The 24,134-nt window shown below is 41.6% G+C and overlaps 1 protein-coding gene across 1 annotated transcript in view; it reads right to left on the minus strand.

Annotated features, from left to right (window-relative positions):
- Positions 1 to 24,134, minus strand: part of prkcbb (protein kinase C, beta b) — a 105,838-nt gene that overhangs the window by 26,794 nt on the left and 54,910 nt on the right. Inside the window, 6 exon segments of the mRNA XM_080447719.1 lie at positions 3,258 to 3,401; positions 3,802 to 3,898; positions 5,664 to 5,798; positions 7,306 to 7,462; positions 18,530 to 18,658; positions 19,747 to 19,858. Of these exon segments, the coding sequence (XP_080303845.1) occupies positions 3,258 to 3,401; positions 3,802 to 3,898; positions 5,664 to 5,798; positions 7,306 to 7,462; positions 18,530 to 18,658; positions 19,747 to 19,858 (774 nt within the window).

Genomic DNA, 24,134 nt, shown 5'->3' on the forward strand with positions numbered 1-24,134 from the left:
GGGTCTCTAGTGGGACCACAGCACAGAAGGACAGTAAGGAGGCCCAGGTAGGATAGTGTGTGTGTGTGTGTGTGTGTGTGTGTGTGTGTGTGTGTGTGTGTGTGTGTGTGTGTGTGTGTGTGTGTGTGTGTGTGTGTGTGTGTGTGTGTGTGTGTGTGTGTGTGTGTGTTCGTTCTGGAGGGCAGGGCCAGTTCAAGATTGGGAACTCTAGTTTTCTGTATTAGCCTACAGTAGTTGTATTTGTGTGTTATGTTTGTCTGTGAATGTATGTATATGTGAATACAGTATCTTAATGTGTTTGTGTGCGCTTGCATCTGCACCTTCAGTATATTTTAGTTTGTGTTTTCATGTTTGCTTTATGAGTGTGTGTGTGTGCGTGTGTGTGTGTGTGTGTGTGTGTGTGTGTGTGTGTGTGTGCCATATGGTGACAGTGTGACTCTATGTAAATACAAACTCCATGAATGTGAGACAGAGAAAGGACACCATCTGGCCAAAGAAACACAAGGACAAGACCAAGTCACATAAACCTGCAAGAACCTGTCACTCAAAAACACACACACACACACACACACACACACACACACACACACACACACACACACACACACACACACACACACACACACACACACACACACACACACACACACACACACACACACACACACACACACAGTGGTGGGTTTTAAAATATATCTAACCCAGAGGTTCTCAAAGTGGGGTCTGGGGACGCCCAAGGGTCCTTGGGGGGGTTCCAAGGGGTCCCCAGCAACATTTGTTGATATAGTGTCACAATCATTTTAACCACTTTCTCTATATATACGTTGGATATTCAAAAATGTACAAGCTCACAACGCGTCACTTGCTTGTACATCTGCTAATCTGTAGGTGCAATATCAAAAAAGTTGTTTTGGAAAACTCGGCCTCCTGGTGGCGCTATAATAGGCCGATCAGAAAAATTTGGGGCAGATGTTTGGCTCTGGCATCCAGGGAGTGTGCGTGTTTCACAGTTTTGCTTCGATCGGGCCAACGGTCGGACGTCGGACGGACGTCGGACGAACGGACAGGGGGCAAAACATACTCTCGGCCATGCCTTTGGCCTGGCCGAGACAATAAAACCCCCAGTGATTAAAAAACAAAATGTGTCACCAGAAGCGGGATATCAAAAGCGGAAGCATGGATCCCCCAGCAAATCGAACGCTCCATAGGCCGTCACTCATGAACTCTACCAAGACAACCCACCCACCCACCCACCAACCCACCCATCCATCCATCAAGCGTGCATGATTGGTTATTTAAAATACTCCCCCTAGACAAAGTTAAAGTAGAATAATAGTTAACAGCCTGAAGCTGCTTATCTTATCGATTTTGTCTCTGTCCATAGGGCAAGAAGACAGGCCCATATGCAAATGACCAGCTTCTCCCAAGTCAAATCAGGATACAGCCAATTTTACCTCTCTCTTGTACATTCACTTTTGTTCACAAGTTCACAAGTAAACCATTTGGATCAAGACCACTACAGCTGGCAGTGACCCACTCCGCTGCTATCTTCGTCTGTGACCAGACAAAAGCTTCAATGGTTGCTATGTGCTACCCCTCCTCTCCTGAAGCAAGAACTTCCCTCTGTATTATCTTGGTAACATGCTACATTTCTTCAATCTACTAGAACAGAGTCCACTCCACCATCACCAGAAAGTCCACATCTGTGCCGCAAGATGTCCGTCTGCTTCGACGAACCAAGGCCTAGGGAAACATCAACAGCCAACCACCACTCCAACGTTGACCTCAGCATGATGAGATGTCTCCAGCCTAAAGATACTCTGTTGGTTCAGCAAGCACATGTCTGGCTGAGATACTCCAAAGATAACAAAAGATCAGCTCAGTAAATTCAGCTCATGTCTACAGCATTAGATCATCTATTGAATTAGGACTAGTTTATCATAAGTCTTTAAGTTAGCCGTTGCCCTTTTTTCACCTCCTCCGTATTCACCCGTTTCATATCCTCAGTTCAGGTTCCACATCTGCTCCTATTTCATATTCCGCTCGTTGCACTGACCATGAAAGGCTATACTTGGGGTTACATGTTTGTGATCCTACTGACTTCATCTGAATAGATTGATTCAACTCTAGACACGCTTTCAACCATTGATTGTAATTGCTTTATTTCACTGCATATTGTTATATTCTAGTGTGTGAACAATTGAAGAAGTAGACTTGCTTTAATATAGGGGTTATGAACATTGTGTTGCTCTGTGTATGTCTGTTAACGAATTAGACAATTTTGTGTGTGTGTGTGTGTGTGTGTGTGTGTGTGTGTGTGTGTGTGTGTGTGTGTGTGTGTGTGTGTGTGTGTGTGTGTGTGTGTGTGTGTGTGTGTGTGTGACTGTTGAGCTGTAAGGACAACAGTAGAGAGGCGGCAGCAGTAGCAGCAGCATTATAATATAGATATCCTCAGACACACTGAGATAAAAGAGCAGCTCTGAGACCAGCAGCCTCCCACGCACACACACACAGTGTGTGTGTGTGTGCGTGTGCGTGTGCGTGTGCGTGTGTGTGTGTGTTTACATGCGTGTGTGTGACTCATGTCTCTCTACATTGACGTATATGTGTGACTTTAAATGCCTGTTACCATGGAAACAGGAGGCTGCCGCCACACAGGTTTGGTACAGACAATGGGTTCTCTCTCCCTTTCTCTCTTCCTCCCTCGCCCTGTCGCTCTCTCTCCCCCTTGCCTGTCTCTCTTCTTACTCTCTCTCTTTTTTCCTTTATATCGCCCATCATTCTTCCTCTCTCCTTCTCTTTATTCATCTCTTTCTGGCTTTGCTCTTTCTCTCTCTCCATCAATTCTTCATTCCCTGCCTCCTCTCTCTCACACTCACACACAGCTCAGACATACACACTAGACAGATAGACACACATACACCCACACACCCCCGTAGATGCCTCTATGAATAAACATGCACACACACACATAATTAGAATTTACAATTCAGGCATTTAACAGACACTCTTATTCAGAGCGACTTACAAAGTGCAAGGTCGGAGTAAGTGCTGCGCGGACGCGGACACGGACACGGACACGGACACACACACACACACACACACACACACACACACACACACACACACACACACACACACACACACACACACACACACACACACACACACACACACACACACACACACACACACACACACACACACACACACACACACACACACACACACACACACACACACACACACGCACTCACCTTGCCGAAGCTGCCCTTGCCCAGCACCATAAGGAAGTTGAAGTCAGAGAGTTTGATGCGGTCTCGGCTGCCATTGGCGTCGAACCGGGCCGCAGCATTGGCCGCTGAACCATCGCTGTTCTTGGTGGGACCGATCTTAGCTCTCTGAACAGCGGGAGAGAGAGAGAGAGAGAGAAGTTCTGCAATGTCTTTGAAGGTTAAAAAATCCCATATGTGTGTGGCGATAAAACGAAATTATTGTATACTTCGTTTAACAAACTATATATTAACCATTGGTGTTCAATGTTAGAATCAAAATGAGTTGGGTGTTTTCAGTCAGTAATGGAAATACAAGTACTGAATGAGTAATAATGGCTTTGCTAGATTCCTCAGAATTGAGTTAGTACGTGCTGTCTACAGCCAAATCACTCATATTTATTCAGAATTCTGGAGACTGTGTCTCATTGAGTGTCTGAAGATTGTGAAGTTGAGGATGGAGAAACAAAGAGAGAACTCAAGCCCCCCCCCCCCACACACACACACACACACACACACACACAAACACCTCAAACTTCTGCCGTAGCTCCTCATTGCCTTCCTCTCCTTCAGGGGGTACAGGAACATTAAAGTACTCCCCCTCCTCCTGAGAAAGCATCTTAAACCTGGGAGAGAGAGAGAGAGAGAGAGAGAGAGAGAGAGAGGGAGGGAGGGGGAGAACAGGGTGAGGAGGAAGAGATGGGGAAGAGGAGGGCAAAGGCAGAAGAGAAGAATAAGGAGAGAGGGGGATAGAGTGAGAAAAGAAAGAAAGGAAGGAAGGAAGAAAGGAAGGAAGTGTCATGTTTTCAAAAATAGGTAGAGTATTGATGAGCTGATGTTGGCAAAACCTGTTAGCTTGTTAGCATGTATGTAGCACGTCAGCCTACAGTCACTGCTGGATACAAAGCATTAATAAACAAACACATCCAATACAGACAACAATCAAAGCTTTATCTCTCTCTTTCTCTCCCCCTCTCTCTCTCTGTGTGTAGTCTGTCTGAGAGCTTGCAGTGCCAGCAGGCACAGGGATCCGGAGACACACACAGATGGAGCAGCAGAGTGTGCGTGCCCACACACACACACACACACACACACACACACACACACACACACACACACACACACACACACACACACACACACACACACACACACACACACACACACACACACACACACACACACACACACACACACACACACACACACACACACACACACACACACACACACTGTGGATCTGATTTCTAATGGCATCTCTCCCATTCCACCTCAGATGCTGGCATCTCATTAAAAAAAATGACATGGTCATGTCAGCAAAAAGAGGAAGTGGGAGGGGGGGAGGGAGCGACAGAGATAGAGGGAGGAGTGATGGAGGACGAGAGATGACATAGGAAGTTGAGAGGACAGAGGATAGAGTGAACAGGCACAAACAGCAAGATATAGAGAAATAGAAAAATCCCCTATCAATGCCTCTGTATCTTGTTCTTCTAAGAGAGAGAGGACAAACAGAGAACAAGACTAAGGGCCTTAATTTAGGTGAACTAGCATGTGGGGTGTGGTGACAGACTTTTGGCATTTTCCAGCCTGGAGAAGGCCAGAGTACAGTACCCATGGCGAAGCTGCGCGGTGGGTTCGATTAGCCAGCATTTACAGTATAATCAAGAAAGTGCGTTGCAGCAGGTGGATTCAATCATGACAAATCTAATGATTGGTTTTCATGACCATAAAGAGCAGTGCACTGTGCTCCTTTTTTTTTATGGAAGAAAAGCCTTGGAAACATAATTCCACCTGAGAACAAACTGATGTCCTTGTGCGGGAAGGTGCAGAGTCATCATACAACAAATCTACGGCACCAACAAATCATCAGACCACAGAGATTAAATGATGTAAAAATATCTTAGGAGTAAATAACAAATGCAGTTAATACTGGATGTCTGACACCGTTTCTGTGAGAAGCGTTACTCAGTGTAGAACCCAGTTCATAAGCCTGATTCATAGTCAACAAATAATATATATGGACGGATGCAAAATAATATTGCTGCAGTGCACACACCTCCTACACTAGGTGGATGTCTGCACAGGTCTGCTTTGAGTCCTCCATCTAGGAGGCCTGTGCAGCACTCACTTTATTGTGTCCATGCGTATCTGTCTGTGTGATCTGTCCATTAAATGGTGTCTGCAAAATGAGTATGCTTTCTGTACACTGAACTATGAAAGGCAAAAGTACGCAGTCAGCTGTACGTGTCTGCTCCCTGTTTTAAACACTACACAGGGCACATTAAGATGTGGTTCAATGATGTCCGGCAATGAGAAAAACGGAACGCTCCATTTCTTACCAACCACACCTCCATGTCTTACCAACCATCCCTCCCTCACTCCATGTCTTACCATCCGTCCACTCCTAGTTTGTGAAGTTCAGAGATGCCAAATGACAGAGAGCCCATGAAGTCATTGCGGCTGGTCAGGTCCCAGTCCCACACCTCCACCGACAGACGACGGTCCTTATCGTACTCCTTTAGATGGCTGCCACACACACAAACACACACACACACACACACACACACACACACACGAGTTTAAGTGTCCCTGTTTAAAATCTTAAATGCAACACCGTCATACTATGGAGTATGTGCATGGAGGTATAGGCTGTAGCCTCACTGACCAAATGCACTGTGTCACATACAGTGGTGGAAAGTAACTAAGTACATTTACTTAAGTACTGTACTTAAGTACAATTTTGAGGTATTTACTTGAGTATTTCCAATTTCCAATACTTTTACTTCTGCTTCACTACATCTCGGATCCAAATCTTATACTTTTACTCCACTACATTTATATGAAAACTTTAGTTTCTAGTTACTTTGTAGATTTTGATTATTATTACAAAACAAACATCAACCACTTCAGCTCTGTATACATTTCGGCCATTTGAAAATAGCCTATCTACAAGCTCACAATGTGTCGCGATGCGACGCATTGTGAGCTTGTAGATCAGCTATTTTCAAAAGATTTGAAATGGGACATTCTGCATAATGACTACTTTTACTTTTGGTACTTTAAGTACATTTTGATGCCAATACTTTAGTATTTTTACTCAAGTACATTTTGAATTCCGGACTTTTACTTGTAACAGAGTATTTCTACAATGCAGTATTGATACTTTTACTTAAAGGTAGGGTAAGTGATTTGCGTTGGTTAAAATAATTGTTAAATAGCTCTATATTCTGATAGTACTCATTGCTATAGAGTGTTTGTTCAGTATTAGGAGTCTCCTTGTCTCTCCACCTCTTTATTAAACAGAAAATGCATTTTCGTTTCAGTTTCAGTTTCATTTCCAATTTTATCCAACCAGGACAGAGAACTCAATCAGGATACAGATTAAACAAGTGAAATTGGAAGTGATGACACTAAGAAATGAGCAGACAAAATTGGAACTGGAACACTATACAAATTAAGCTTAAAAATGGGTACTTTCTCCTGATTGGCTGAGATTTTGACACCTACCGAAACATTTATTTTCTGTTTATTAAAGAGCTGGAGACTCAGGGAGACATCTGTTACTGAAAAAACACTCTATAGCAATGATTACTATCAGAATATAGTATTTTAACCTTTTAACAAAATACTTTCTGTTTTAACCAAAAAATATCACTTACCCTACCTTTAAGTAAAGCAATTGAGTAGTTTTTCCACCACAGGTCACATACAGTATGTACATCTTACAATCTGGCCAGCTTGATTTTAATCATATGGTTAAGATTACTATGGTGAATATACTTATAGACATCTAGGCTAATTGCGGTGGTCTTACAGTACAATACATGGCACAAAATGTTATCCATGAGTACAAGTGTAAAAATATAATAGTGTGGCAACACATTTTAACAGTAATATCCTGCAAAAAAGCATTTTCATATTTTGGGGTTGTTAGTTTTATCACTTCGGAGCAGCTGACAGTGTTAGTTGACGTGTGTGTAGATTGAATTGCAGTTTGCTCCCTGCTCTGTGACAAAGTGTAAAATGTTCTTACAACTTGAAGGTCTCGTTCCAGGTGGGGTTGAGGTTGCATTTGATGGTCTTGGTTTTCTGTTTGCTCTCGCTGCGTGGGTCTGGGATCAATTTGAGTTTCACATAAGGGTCCGACAGGCCATTAGGGTCCATGGGAACCAGGTTTCTTGCCTCTTTGACTAGAAAGAGAGTGAGAGAGAGAGAGATGTGGGAGGGAGTCAGGGTGACTGAATCGGAGGGCCACGAGTCATGTTGTGTTATGAGTACATATTGTATTACATAAATTGTTGACTTTATGGATGGTGCACAACAGTGTCTTAGCATGACACCATTTCACAGCTGTATGTACTGGCTATACTACACTGCATTAGAGGAGAAGGGCCAAAGCACTCAGAGAAACAATACCCCCCCCCCCCCACAAACACACACGTCAGAAGACCTCCCAATTGAGTAGGGGTGTGGGTTGCCAGATCTGTCTGCAATGACCATGTAGACAGATGAAGGTTGCCAGTTCCAACACTAATCCCCTTTTTATGTGTCTTAGTTATTGGGCAGTAATTGTATTCCAAAGAATAATCCCTTGTGTTTAAATGGTGTATATGAGTGTATGTGTGTTAGAGAGAGAGAGAGAGAGAGAGAGAGAGAGAGAGAGAGAGAGAGAGAGAGAGAGAGAGAGAGAGAGAGAGAGGGGGGGGGGGGGGTGCAATCAGGGCTCTAGAGTGTGACCATGTGTGAATAAACAATTTCATTGGTCACACCAATGCGCCTGACATTTAGCAGGTCTGTCTTTGTGTGTGTACAGTATGTGTGTTGTTTCGACCTGCAAAAATACCTGCCCCTACTCTACCTCCGAGTGGCTCTGACCGCGATATATAGCACCTTGTACTCCTCCCCGAGTGACATCACAACTATAAAACACCAGTAATTAAAAAATGAAGAGAACTATTGATTAATTCATTGTTTTTTTGTTTTGTTTTTTTCATCAAGAAAAATGCTGTGGTGCCTGTTATAACTGTGAGACCTCATTGGAGGTACCCGCTCCACCACTTGTCTCTTCTGGTCCCTGGTAAGATGCCTTATCCTGAACCAACATCTTCAGTAGAGATGCCCTAATCTGACTCAAACTAAACAGACTAAAAAAGCCTACAATACAAAAAGGCCAAATACAGTATATGCCTTGAATGGCTTGTCCAATGTCCATGGCTCAGATATGATAAAATGGGCAACTGCATTTATTGCAAAGAGTGTAGCCAAAGCATGGCTGGGAACGGTGCTTTTGTTGCGTTTGTTTGTGTTTCTGAATTGAAACTTAAAAAAAAAAGTGTCTCCAAGAAATACAACCCGTGTCGTCATGAGTGGTCAGCAGAGCTGACAGAGATGAAATGTTTTTGGTGCACCTCAAGAAGAAAACGGTTTTATTTGTCACTACTACTCATACAGGTACAAGAAGCTAAATGGAATTTGGTGAGGTCCGCAAAGTACCTCACCACCAATAATAATAAAAAAGGAAAAGTAAGCTAACGCAAAAAAGATCATGTGCTGATGCAAAGTTAGGCACACTAGTGCAATCAATGTAAAATGCTAGTCTGGAACCCGGGCAGATGTTGTTGCTGTTCAAGTTGTGAAGTTGCATCCAATTACCAGAGGCACAGCACGGCTGGAGTTGCTGTTTCTGAGGCTGTTCACCAGGGACACACACAGACACACACACACAGTCACACACACACACACACGCGCGCGCACGCACACACACACTTCATCATTCACTCACGCACAGGAATATGCACAATTCGAACACGCACAAACTAGAAATGTAACACAAATAAATCACTCACATATGCACACACAAATTCACACAAGCCCACCCACGTTCGTTGGTGCCCAGTCATAGACACATGCATGCACACACACATACACATAGTACACTGCACAAAGCACTTATGCGTTAGCAGATGTAGCTCAATAATGAATGTGTTTAATGTAGTTTTTCAGCAGACATGACAGGCAGCGGCTTGGAAAGAGTGCGCTAAAGCTAAAGTTAAGCTACAGTACAGTAGGTTAACCAGGTCAGGGTCCAGAATCAGGTCATGTGTAAATTAAAATACAACCACAAATGATTGTGGGGAAATTGGATTTTCAGAAGAATAGTGTTGTCTATGTTTTTCACTGGTTCATTACTTCATAATTACTGTATAGAATTCCGATGTAGGGGATTAGGGCAGTTCCTGTATATCAGCATTGTCTCTTGAAGGATAAGTAAAAAAAAAATCAACACATTTTCCTACTTGTTTCATTCATACCGACTGCATACAACATAATATATAAAATGATGTCACTCGATCCAATTTTGAGTTTCACAAACTGTAATCGCTGCAGTTATCAGATGCAATCTGATCGGGCCAAATCAGACAAACCTTAATTGTAAAAAGTGAAACCAAACAGAATAACACTACAAGTACACTGAGATTGTGGCCCGGGTTGGCCAGTATTGATTATGTTTTATTCAAATCACATTACCATTCTCCATCCTCCTTTAAAATGCATTAAATCTTTGAAAATTTGCCCAAAATAGGGACACTAGGGTTAATGGGGTTAAATGCGCTATTATTAGTGGAATGTTGTGTGGTCTTTGTTCAACATATTATTGTGCTGAAATTGTGTGTTAAACACTTAAACTATTAAGTCCATGACAGTTGTATTTGACAACTGCGTGGAAGGGTGTGTCTCCTGCATGTGAAGTTCTATTCTATGATGAAAGAAGCGACAGCATTTCTAATATTAACTTATCAGCAATAATGGAAACAACTGAGAAAATAGGACCCAGCCCTATAAGGAAAAAGAAAAAAAAAAGTAACTAAAACAAAAACAACATACTTATCCTTTTAAGAGACCATGCTAGGTTTTGCTAGCCTAAGCTCTTCCAAAGCCCTGGGGACCTGATGGGAGGATATTAAGTTAATGGGGATTTCATGCTGTAGCGGTACTATGCTAAAGCTAATCTCCATGGGGACCAACAGGCCTCAAGGCCTCCAGAGGAGAAGGTTCATAAATATTACATGGTGCCTGTTCAAGTGACCATCAAAGGCCGCTTGGGCTGCGAGTAGAAAGCAAGGAGTGCAAAAGAGTGTAGCATGCTGCTGCACACTCTCACAGGACACTCCTGGAGAGAGTGGGTGAGTGTGTGCTTGTACGTGTGTGTGTGTGTGTGTGTGTGTGTGTGTGTGTGTGTGTGTGTGTGTGTGTGTGTGTGTGTGTGTGCGCAATTGAGTATTTAATTCTTCCCTAAACGTCTATATTGTCGGGGGTGCACTCAGAGTGCCTGAGTCTAATTCCTGCCTGCATGTGTGCGTATGTATTACAGCATGTACATGTATGTGCACATGTGTATCCTTTTGTGTGCATCAGTGCATGTGTGTCTTTCCCATGGAGTATCGTGTAAGCACAAATGTATGCATACAGTATGCATGCATGCACTGTGTGTGTGTGTGTGTGTGTGTGTGTGTGTGTGTGTGTGTGTGTGTGTGTGTGTGTGTGTGTGTGTGTGTGTATGCATGAGTATTTGAACGCGTAAGACTGAGACAGCATGTCTATATGCATGCATGCATGCCTGATTTTCACATGTGTATGTGAAAGTGTGTGGGGTGTGTGTGTCTTCGAGGGTTTAGAGTGCACAGCAGCAGAACACATGCAGAGCACATTGGTGTGGGCGTTGACAGCTCAGCCTTATTTCATGTGGAAGCGACTCCTAGTACCCTACTAGGTCTCTTATGTACTGTCCTGTAGCCTTACCTCGCTCAATGTAAAACCTCCATTAGTACTCTAACTAGGTCTCTTATGTACTGTCCTGTAGATTTACCTCGCTCAATGTAAAACCTCCATTAGTACTCTAACTAGGTCTCTTATGTACTGTCCTGTAGCTTTACCTCGCTCAAAACCTCCATTAGTACTCTAACTAGGTCTCTTATGTACTGTCCTGTAGCTTTACCTCGCTCAATGTAAAACCACCATTAGTACTCTAACTAGGTCTCTTATGTACTGTCCTGTAGCCTTACCTCGCTCAATGTAAAACCTCCATTAGTACTCTAACTAGGTCTCTTATGTACTGTCCTGTAGCTTTACCTCGCTCAATGTAAAACCTCCATTAGTACTCTAACTAGGTCTCTTATGTACTGTCCTGTAGCTTTACCTCGCTCAATGTAAAACCTCCATTAGTACTCTAACTAGGTCTCTTATGTACTGTCCTGTAGCCTTACCTCGCTCAATGTAAAACCTCCATTAGTACTCTAACTAGGTCTCTTATGTACTGTACTGTAGCTTTACCTCGCTCAATGTAAAACCTCCATTAGTACTCTAACTAGGTCTCTTATGTACTGTCCTGTAGCCTTACCTCGCTCAATGTAAAACCTCCATTAGTACTCTAACTAGGTCTCTTATGTACTGTCCTGTAGCTTTACCTCGCTCAATGTAAAACCTCCATTAGTACTCTAACTAGGTCTCTTATGTACTGTCCTGTAGCTTTACCTCGCTCAATGTAAAACCTCGCTACAAGAACAACAGTACAGCGGCAGTGTAGCACACACGTTATCAGTGGGGACTCTAGTACATGCATTATTTCCTTGCTAGCTTGTGACTACATTGCTTTGAACATTCTGCAACAGGGCTACAACTATCAATTATTATCATTCTATCGATTACTTTTTCAATTGTCTAATAATGGAAGAAGTTTGTTTTCTTTACATATATATTTGTTTTTCTATAGCAATAACTCTAATAAGTATTTAAGCGTTATTTTATACTTTGTTGTACAACAGTTTCTTACTCTTTTTTTTAAAAATAGCCGATCTACAAGCTCACAACGCATCACAGTGAGACGCATAGGGAGATTGTAGATTTTTTTTTTCCACTATTTTTTTTTCATAAAGAAAGCTTTTCGCCTATAATGACATGCCCAAAATAGGGAGCGATTATGAATCGATTATTTTATTAAATTATTGATTAGCGATTATTATTTATATAATCAATTAAATCGATTAGTTCGATTAACTGTTGCGCCAGACAATCTAGTCCAAGCTACTGTAGTAATGTGAAGAGACTATGTGTGCCTGAGCATTATGAGTGAAATTGATATATCTAAGTGAGCGTTGCAGTGGCCTCCATCTTAACCATTAACACATTGATTGCCAAGATCGCATTGATGCGTTCTTTCAAATCCATCGCTTGCATGCCAGCAATTCAAAAGAACGCATTGATGCGTTCTTTTGAATTTTCATTGTTTAATCTGTGATCGCACGGCTCTGTTTATTTCTCATCAGCACTTTCGTTTTCCACTTACGTCACACTCACCCGGAGCCGGATGTAAAAAAAATAAAATAAATCCGGGTCACATTGTTTTTCTCCGGTCATTTTCGGCCAGAATAGGGAAAAACATGTTTTTTCACACGGTATAAAAAACTAACGGACAGCTCAACTTCTATTTTCTTTGGTCCGGGTGACTAACAGTCATCGTCGTAGCGTATCACATCGTTTTCAGGCCGATCAGCGGATCAGGGATTGTCGAAAACAAACCTGTTTGGGAGGGGGCGAGCGAGGTGATCAATGTGTGGATTTGCTGCTCTCTACTGGTGGAACTGTCGTAGGTGCTTAACACCACAATCAGAGAATTTATTTGAATGAAAAATTACAAAATTAAAAAATTAAAAAACACGCAAATTGCTGGCACAGGGGTGAGTACATTATGAATAAACTCTGGCAGTCAATGTGTTAACACTGGTGTTCCTAAAAAAAAAAATATTTTCAAATTTAAGGTTATTTTCAAAAATAGCTAAAATAGAAGATCTACAAGCTGACAAAGCATCACGATGTGACACGTTGTGAGATTGTAGATCAGCTATTTTAGCTATTTGTCGTAAGATGAAATATATACCACTTTAAATGGTTAGGTCATGGGAGCCTGTTTGGACACACCCATAAGCACTGTAATGTGCAATAAGACAACAACCATAAAACGTGACTCAACAGTACAAATACTTATCTGGCAATGTGGGCCTGTCTATATATCTACATATTCATATACTACTGCAGAATGACTCCAAGTGGACCTGTAATTGCAGTGCAAGAGCAAACTGCTGATGGCACCACACTGACCCCTGTGGACATCAAACTGTACTACAGGTCCCTCCCATCCATTCTGATTCTGCCGTCTTGCTGTAAGCTCCAAGCACACGAGGACCTCCTCTTCACTGTTCCAATGAAACAACCCAAATATTAACAGAAAATAACCATTAGAAAAATAAACCAGGGACACGACACGATAGGTCAGTTGGGTGGACTCTTCAGCTTCACCGTTTCAATGTGCTGTACCCCCAAATTCTGTCTGTAATATGGTTGTAATGTCGTTAATGTCCTCTACTCTTTAGAGGTAGAGGACATAAAAGGGATAGTTCACCCCCAAAATGACTTTTTTTCTTTCGATTAGTCACCCCATGGAGACTTGAATTCATGGATATTCTTTTGTTTTTGTCGCATTCCTAAGCCAATAATTTGATGACCGACAGCGGCTCCGGTAGGAGACACAAAGAGTCTCCTTTGTGTCTCCTACCGGAACCGCTGGCTACCGGTCCGCTGGTCATCAAATTATTGGCTTAGGAATGCGACAAAAACAAAAAAATATCCATGAATTCAAGTCTCCATGTAGTCAGGGGATATTCAAAAAATCTTGGAATAAATTCCTTACCAAAAAAAATCTTCACCAATGTGTTTGTAAAAGTGTCTAGTAACACATCTCACAAAGACTGAAATGCAGTTTCCCTAGGAGAATTTGTGACAGCTCCTGAAAGTTGGGGTACCCACCATAACCTTATGCGGGGAAAAAAAATCTAAATTTAATTCTGTTTTAAGTAGCATGTGAGGGGTCAAACTAGGGTGTTTTTATGATTCTGAATCCATTGCAAGCATTTATTTTGCACCAAAACCACTCCTTGGGCTAAAAACGGCCATAGCCATCCTTTTCCAGGTATACTTTTTGTGTAAAAAGTCCATTGAGATTGGGCTGTTTTTAGCCCAAGGAGTGGTTTTGGTGCAAAACAAATGCTTGCAATGGATTCAGAATCATAAAAACACCCTAGTTTGCCCCCTCACATGCTACTTAAAACAGAATTAAATTTAGATTTTCTTTCCCTGCATAAGGTTATGGTGGGTACCCCAACTTTCAGCAGCTGTCAAAAATTCCCCTAGGGAAACTGCATTTCAGTCTTTATGAGATGTGTCAAGGACCCCCAAATTGATATATATATTTGAACCCCCATCTGAAACTGTTTTGTGCCAGGGATCCCCAGAAGAGAAGATTTGGGTTGAAAAAATCTTTTTTTTTCAAACACTTTCAAGATTTTTCAAAAATGTTCAAAAACAGAAAGGTGTGAGCTTGAATACCGTATCTGCTATTTTTGAATAGCCAACGCTCAAATCTAAAATGATACAGATGCTTTCCCGGTTAGAACACAATACAATACAGTAGGAGAGAGCGACAGAACAGCTGAAACCCCATTATTCCATTCTATTCACATCTCACGTCTTTCCAATCAGTGACACTTGTGAAGCTTAATAAAATGTGCAGGCCATTTTGCTGCTGTGTTTGCAGTCTGGGTGTGTGATAACAGGGTGTTATCTGTTATCGGCTTCCTTATCTAAAAGAATAAATCCCAACCAATGATTGGTCTGCGGAGCGTGGGAACCACAGACAGAGAGAGACAGAGAGAGAGAGAGAGAGAGAGAGAGAGAGAGAGAGAGAGAGAGAGAGAGACACAGAGAGACAGAGAGAGAGAGAGAGACAGACACAGAGAGACAGAGAGAGAGACAGAGACAGAGAGAGAGAGACAGAGAGAGAGACAGAGACAGAGAGAGAGAGACAGAGAGAGAGACAGACAGAGAGAAAGAGACAGAGAGACTTGCACCAAAATAGGTTTGTTGAAACGACCAGTAACTTAGGTTTATTTCCAGGTCATCTACTGTACCTACATCTACTGTAACTGTTTTCTTTTTAAAGCTGCCAGATCATTGTTTGAATCTGACCTGCAGCTGGAGACCAAAGGTTACTTGTGTTGTTTTCACACAGGAACTGATCTTAAAGGGATATTTCACTTTCGAAAAAACTTTTTGTCATTTTATCGTCTCTACAGGCCTTTGTGAGCCCCCCAGACAGTTTTTAAGTTGCTCGATTCAGTATTTAGACATTTGACATTCATTTTATCAGACACTCCCCCTTCCTATACAAACCCATTGTAACTTCAAACTCCATTTAAACCATGTTAGATTCATCAAAAACACCCGTCCTTGGTTCTGGTGACTCAGCCTGACCCCCTAATACGCGAGGGGGCCGTGTTTTTTTAATTACTTTTTTCATTTATTTTAAATATATATTTTTGAAAATTTTAAAAATAAAATACAATAAAAAAATTAAATAAAATAAATGAAACACGGCCCCCTCACGCATTAGGAGGGCAGGGTGAGTCACCAGAACCAAGGACGGGTCTTTTCGACGAATCTAACATGGTTAAAATGGAGTTTGAAGTTACAATGGGTTTGTATAGGAAGGGGGCGTGTCTGATAAAATATATCAAAATCAAATATATAAATACTGAATCGAGCAACTTAAAAACTGTCTGGGGGGCTCACAAAGGCCTGAGTAGATGATAAAATGACCAAAAGTTTTTTTGAAAGTGAAATAACCCTTTAAACCCCTTTTGTGATACAGATCTTATGTTACTGATTACTCATTGGTTAATTTAGATTCTGTCTGTCTGTCAAGAGACTGATTCTGTAGTCAGAAGTACAAAACAAGGAAGAGGACACCTTTCAAATTCAGTACCCACATCTCAAAGAATGTAATCGTCTTCAGGCTAATAGTCTTACACTATATTTGGAATATTTATAGATACATTACAAAAAACATATTTTTGTATATAGTTATAAACGGCTAATTCTATTCCATGTACACAGTAAGTGGCATTTGAGTCTGGGAGACTGGTTAAACTTCTCAGGAAGCCATAGAGAAAACACAACCTGATCCTCTACTGCCATCCTGAGGTATGGCATGGTACCACATAGAGTCTGCAATTAATTAAAAAAGGAGTATGTTGAGGGCATTTTCACATTTTATATCAATAGTACATTTAAGAGTTCTTTGCAGGAATGAAATGCTGGTGGCACACTGCCTCCTCTTATTAGGCTAGCAGATATAACACTTCTTCAGCCCAGGATGTAGAGGAGAAATTGAGTAGCTCACCATAGGGGCACAGTCAATATTCCTACTCTGGTCTTGTGGAACACCCGCAGAATTTAACTCAACACCAAATTTGAGTCCGAATGCAGCTTGAGAAACAGGTCAACGCTCACATGGACAAAGTGCATTATACTGTATGTAATAATTCACATTCCTTCCTACTCCTGGTAAAGACTCTAGATGTGTCAGTTCCTACTCCTGGTAAAGACTCTAGATGTGTCAGTTCCTACTCCTGGTAAAGACTCTCTAGATATGTCATAATACCAACTCCAGGTAAAGACTCTAAATATGTCATAATACCAACTCCTGGTAAAGACTCTGGATGTCTCATTTCCTACTCCTGGAAAAGTCTCTCTAGAGATGTCATAATACCAACTCCTGGTAAAGACTCTAAATGACTCTTCCTACTCCTGGTAAAGACTGGAGTGGTTCTCATGTCAAGGACCCCCAAAGTAATATGTATTTGGCCACAGACCTCCATTTGAAAAGAATTGTGCCAGGGACCCCATACAAGATTTGTGTAGCACAGCAGACCTTCAAGCGCAAAGCAACGCGTTGGGAACTTGTACATCTGAACAGATTTTGATGCTATTTTACATTAACTCACCCTTGGGGGTCCCCGGATGGGCCCCACTTTAAGAACCACTGCTCTAATTCCTACTCCTGGTAGAGAGTCTAATTTCCTACTCCTGGATGTTTCAGTTATGATGATGTTGCGGCCTGCACCTCTGTATATCCACCAGCAGGGGGAGACAAAGTACTACAGGTTGTTCTCCCTTTGTCCTAATTCTGCACTGTATACATTGTAACCAAGTTTTAAGTATGTAATGCATTCACAGTTCACACAGTGTCAAAATGTCATATACTTCACAATGTGGCCTGTGTATGTATACAATTATTGCTGGATTTTTAAGTGTTAATGGGTACTAGTCCATTGTCTATGACATGTAATGCGCAGTGTAAGGAGCAGAGCTACGCACGGGTGGAAAAAGCCGATAATTAATCAACTCTCGTAATTAGGATCATCGTCTCAAATGTCTCTAAGAAAAATGACCAAAAAAACTGTCATGAAAAATAATTAGAAAGCACATGGTTCTGCTGATTTTTATTAGATTTTTGCTGGCGGTTTATGCTGTAAAACTTTTGAATGTGAAATTGCTGGTAGTTGATGAGTGACAGCTTATTGACTTCCATCAACACAACACACTAATGCCTGATTTTATCTTGGCTGAAAAGCTCAAAAAACATGGTGGGCTTGTAGATCTGCTGTTTTTGGTGCGCGACACGGCGCACAACTAAGTATAAACCAGACGTAACATCCTGTCTCATTTCCTGTTAGTAAAAAATGGTAGTACATGAATCTAAGAGCTAAAATATTATACTAGATAGAAGATCGGCTATTTTGGGTACGCAACACTGTGCGCAACAAAGCACATCAATTTCCTAGGCCCAGTCGACACCAATGAATCGCCATGCAGCAAAACCATTGCAACATGTTGCAGAGAGATATTGCAGCGGTCTGTTGCAGGTTGGAGCTGTTTTAGGAGTAGTTGCAAGTTGCAACTTGTTGCACAGGAATCATTGATGTGGACTGGGCTATAATAGTGTCAGTATATCATTTTCACCATACTACACCTACTGTATTGTACCGATTAGTTAAAAAAACATTCTTATTTTGATGGCTGTAAATATATATATATATATATATATATATATATATATATATATATATATATATATATATATATATATATATATATATATATATATATATATATATATATATATATATATATATATATAACTAATCCGTGGAACACTGATTGAGAAACAGTGCTGTAAAGTATAATAATATAGTATACTATTGGGACACAGATTATGTCATCCTGTTCAATACTACTGTGTGTGTATGTGGGAAGAGAGAGTGGAGAGGGGAAATAGAAGAGGGTGTGAGTGTGTGTGTACTTACTGACGACAGTGAGCACGTTGGTCTTGATCTCAGCAGCGATATGGATTCGACCCATCCTCTCTGTGTGGTCCGTCCCACACAGACTGGGGACATTGGCCACACAGCGCTTATGGATGTTCATCATACAGTCTACCACACACACACACACACACACACACACACACACACACACACACACACACACACACACACACACACACACACACACACACACACACACACACACACACACACACACACACACACACACACACACACACACACACACACACACACACACACACACACACACACACACACACAAGAGCATGTTGTCGCTGTTGGGCAGAAACCTTGTATCTCCATATTCCATCTTTTTTTTATATATAATCTTTTTATCCCACAATTTTGCAACCCTTTTTCACCCAGTGCCAATTGTCTAAGTAATCCTGGGCGCTACACTCCCCCCGCCAGCCTAGGGAGCCCAGAGCCGAGCTCATGCCTGTCATGGGGGAGGCGGTATAGCGACCAGGATTACTACATATTTTGTGAGGGTACCTACCCTAGGAGACACGGGGAGAACATGCAAACTCCGCACAGAGAGGCCCTTTCGCCAACCCCACCTAGGGTATGGGCACTGATGACGCGGAGGAGAGAACAAGCCCCCAGCGCCCACAGCGTCCACAGCGTCCCTGGTGAGAATCGAACCCAGGACCTTCTAGCCGTGAGGCGACAGCGCTACCGACTGTGCCACCGTGCCCCACCATATTCCATCTTTTTTTTTTCTTTTTTCATAAATTAATCTGCATCGTTTGAGGGTGCTGATCAGTATGAAGCTGATACCAATGGAAAGGTATTTGCAGATGCTGTAGATGATATGTGATCATGTAAACTAAATGGTACTGTACCCACTATATCATGACTGACATTAAAACATTGAACGTACTGTAATGTATATTAGTGATGAGCTATCCTATATTAAAGGGCCGGCTGGCCTCCCATTAGCGGCCCAAACTATGTGGCCTTCAGCTTTACTTACAGATATTTGCTGCTACACAGTAAAATCGTCAGTGTTAATTTATCCATTTGTACACTCTGAGTTACATTTTTGATTGTACTGTAGCTGTATACTGTGTGTGTGTGTGTGTGTGTGTGTGTGTGTGTGTGTGTGTGTGTGTGTGTGTGTGTGTGTGTGTGTGTGTGTGTGTGTGTGTGTGTGTGTGTGTGTGTGTACATACGGTCACATCTCATGCCCTGGTGTATGAGGCCATAGAGCAGAGAGCCACAGTGGTCACAGAAGGTTGGACTGGAGTAGGTGTGGATCTTAAACTTATGTTTCGCCCTCGGATCCTGAAAGAAAGAAAGAAAGAACGCAATTAAGAAAAGTTGAGAGTCACTCAGTGGCATCATTTGGGGTCCCAGGGGATGGCGATTCCCACCCATAGGCTTTACACAGCAAATTAAGCTCTTTTACGCATATTTTCTCCACCTCTGAACGTTTTTGCAGATTAATCTGATGGACGTTGGTTATGTTGATTATGAGCACACTTACAGTAAATCCACACCCATCCATCTATGTCTACATGTGAAACACACATACGTTAGATACGTGTTGTCTTGTCTGCTAGCATACCTTCATTATCCTACAGTAAGTCACTTTTTTTTGCCACTCTCTAGTTTTTTTCTTCTGAAATGACACCTCTGTAGTCACTGCTGACATGAAGGATCCACCTCTTTATCCCTCCATCACACAATCTGTCCACCCTTACTTCCCTCTACCGACCAACTCCATCCCTCACTTTTAGACAGTCGTCCTTCATGTGCCCCATCTGTTCTAGTCATCTCTTTGTGGTCTATCTCTTCCACTCTTATCTCCGTCCTCTCTCTCTTTGGGGAGCACCTGTTCTGTCTTCAGATCATCTAGCAGTCATAATTCATACATAATCATTGATCTTTAATCATTGATCCTCTCCTCTGTTTCTCCTCTCTTTTCTGTTGTTTACACACACACACACACACACACACACACACACACACACACACACACACACACACACACACACACACACACACACACACACACACACACACACACACACACACACACACACACACACACACACACACACACACACACACACACACACACACACACACACGGGATGTACCCACACCCACACACAAGAGTGCAGCTTTTTTAAACTCATGTAAATGCTGTGCTGTGACTTGAAAAGGGGAAGCTCAGGTGTTATTTCCCCTTTTCACAGCACAACAAGTGTAACTAAAACAGGTTTGTGTGTGTGTGTGTGTGTGTGTGTGTGTGTGTGTGTGTGTGTGTGTGTGTGTGTGTGTGTGTGTGTGTGTGTGTGTGTGTGTGTGTGTGGTGCACTTGGAGTCATGGTTCAGTGGGCATATACACCTGCAAGCACAGTAAAATCCTCTGTCTTCATTTCACTCTGACAATTTTCATGTTTGTTTCCATTTGTACAGTCCATCCTCTGAGGTACAAAGGGATAAATGAACACCGAGGATTTTACTGTGTGAGCTTGTGAGTACCCCGTTTCAGTGGCTGTTTTTGCTCTCTGATGCTCTCATAAAGAAACTTTACATTTCAACTACTGCAACTCCCTCCTTGCTGCTCTGACAGCATGCTCTCTCAAATCCCTACAACTGACCCAGAATGTCGCAGCACACGTGGTCTTTAACCTCCCAATATTTTCACATCTCTTCACTTCTGTGATCCCGCCATTGGCTTCCGATTGCTGGTCGCAGCATCCAGTTCAAGTCACTGGTGATGACCCAATAGTGATCAAGGGCAAAGCACCGTTCCCACACACTACGATTAGCAAACGCAGAAAGCCTGCCCCTTCCTTCCCTATGACTAGGTTGATTGGACAGCGCTCCAAGCATCCTATAGACTTTTCTCCCACTGGCTGCCAAGCTGTGGAAGGACCTCCCTCCATCAGTGAGGATGTCAGACTGTCGTTCTATTTACAGTAGATCAATTAGTTGTGTTATTTAGATAGGTGCCATGTTTACTTGTTCACAGTTATTTAGACATATTTATGTTGTTTGGTTACTTAGATTACAGATGCTAAGTATAAGTACTGTAACCACTTTAAACCCTATATACTTGTTGACTGGGGTCCCCCAGGCCAGGGGTCTATACTTGGTCCCCTACTTTCTTCCCTCTACACAAATCTCTTTGCATATTTTTACGACAGTATGACAATTTTGATGTGTACCATCCTAGTTACTTTGTAGCATAGAATTGTTTTCTTAACACTCCAAATTACTCGCCCACTCATTCATTTCAAATTCATTAAGTTTGTTTGCATAGTTAACCCACACAAACCTAGATTTTTGGGACATGGTTCGGTTTCGGTATAGATTAAAAATTATTATGTTTTAATAATAACTTCAATAATAATATAATTCAATACATTTCCAAAAGTCGCTCTTCATTTTGCTTGTCAGCAATAAAAATGTTTTTCCTTAGAGCTTATAATAAAAATAAAATATACGAAGTAGGGTAGGCCGCCCACACAGTCAAACACGAACAGAACCATTCAGTCCCATGATTAACAATGTTCAGCCATTCCATTTCAGCGTCTTGAATGTAGGCTATAACACAAATACATAAATATAAGTAATACTACAATATAACATTTCATACAATAACCCCGTGTTCCTCTAGGCCCTGAAACACATTTCCGTTTTTCTATCAATATCAACAAGCAGCATCAATTTCAATATTGACCTTTCACTTCTCTATTGAAAAGTGAAATAAGTAATGCTCAAAAAATTGGACAAAAAGAAAATCCATTTGAGTTGGAGCTGTTGCCCTGTGTCTCATCATGTTGCTCGTTGATATTTATGTTGTCTGTTGATGAAAAGGTTGATACATGTACAGTATCATGGTCTTAATTAATGGTATCTAGTATCTACCTTTAGAAACATTTACTATTATTATTACATGCAAATGATCACATCACCCTAGGCTTGCTCTTGCTAGTTTGTGGTAACGTCTGTTGTAACAAGCAATATTATACAAATAAAACAGAAACACAAAAATAGACATGACTTGAATTTAAGCCTAGCCCATTTATTAATTAATTTGGCCATTTGTAACTCAGCGAATGTACAACAGTGTTACATACTGTACATGTACTAGGATTTGTGTAGGAGTTTATCCTTGCCTTTGTCATAGAGAACACAGCTGCATTCTGAATGCTTTTAATCCTTGTACCGTAGCATCCACATATACTTTACTGTCCATGACTGACTGACTGACTGCCCACGTCTGTCCATGGCTATGGGAGTAAATCAGGGAGACTGACGAGATGAACAACGCAGGGAGAAATATGAGAGGAGATTGGTGGGGGGGGGGGGGGGGGGGGGGGAATCCTCCGATACTAAGTAACAACATATCTCCCAAACGACTGATGTCGCATTTCAAATGATAAAGGAATGAAAGCCTGCTTATTAACCCATTAAGACCTGGAACTGTGTCATTTTTAGATTTGAGCTAAAAAGCATTATTTTACACTTTGAGCTATTCAAAAATAGCAGATCTACAAGCTCTAGCGCGGCACCGAGTGCCGCGCTACGAGCTTGTAGATCTGCTATTTTTGAAAAATCGTGAAAATGTGTGCAAATCTTTGAATATATATACTTTTAAAGCGAATTTTTTTTACTCAAATCTTTGCTTCTGGGGGGTCCCTGGAACAAAATATTTTGATGGGGGTCCGCGGCCAAATACATATCCTTTTGGGGGTCCTGGACATGAAAAAGATTGAGCACCACGGATATAGAAACATACGTTTTTCAGAAAACTGTTGAGATTTAGGAGACATGTAGAATCGGCTTCAGGTCTCAATGGGTTAAACTGAAACAGGAAGCCAACACAGTACCTGTCAATCAATCAATTCCGCCACACAACGTTGTTTTCAGTGTCTCATTATATTCATCTCATTCTTTGTGGAGTCCATTCTTGACAAATTGTTGGTCATTGTTTTGGTCTAGTACCGCTCTGTCATCCATTGTTTTGGTCCAACAATCGTTTCCCTACGGAATCAGTCATAACAACCTCTCAAGCACCCACCCACCCACACACACACAAACATGCATCAGATCTCCCATGATGCTCTGTGACAGGTGGACAGACATGCAGTTGCACTATAAGTAGACCTATTCTATTATATTATCTGTTCTCTAGGCTGGTGTATGTGTGTATGTGCATGTATCTCACAATGCGTTGCGCTTGTAGATCTGCTATTTTGAAATGGCCGATATAGGGCTTAAGTGGTTACTGTATGTTTTGTAATAATAATCGAAATCTACAAAGTAACTACGGTAGTAACTAAAGTTTTCAAATAATTGTAGTGGAGTAAAAGTACAATATTTGCCTCTTGAGATATAGTGGAGTAAAAGTAAAAGTATTAGAAATTGGAAATACTCGAGTCAAGTGCAAATACCTCAAAATTGTGCTTAGGTACAGTTCTTGAGTACATGCACTTAAAGACTATGCCAAAATCCATTTGAAAAATTGCTTTTCACTGTTCTCAGGTCAAATATTGATATGCGATTAAAATGCGATTAATTAATTACAGAGCCTCTAATTAAT

This window comes from Gymnoscopelus braueri (genome assembly GCF_963280865.1).
Source record: "Gymnoscopelus braueri genome assembly, chromosome: 13".
In the NCBI taxonomy this organism is placed as follows: Eukaryota; Metazoa; Chordata; class Actinopteri; order Myctophiformes; family Myctophidae; genus Gymnoscopelus; species Gymnoscopelus braueri.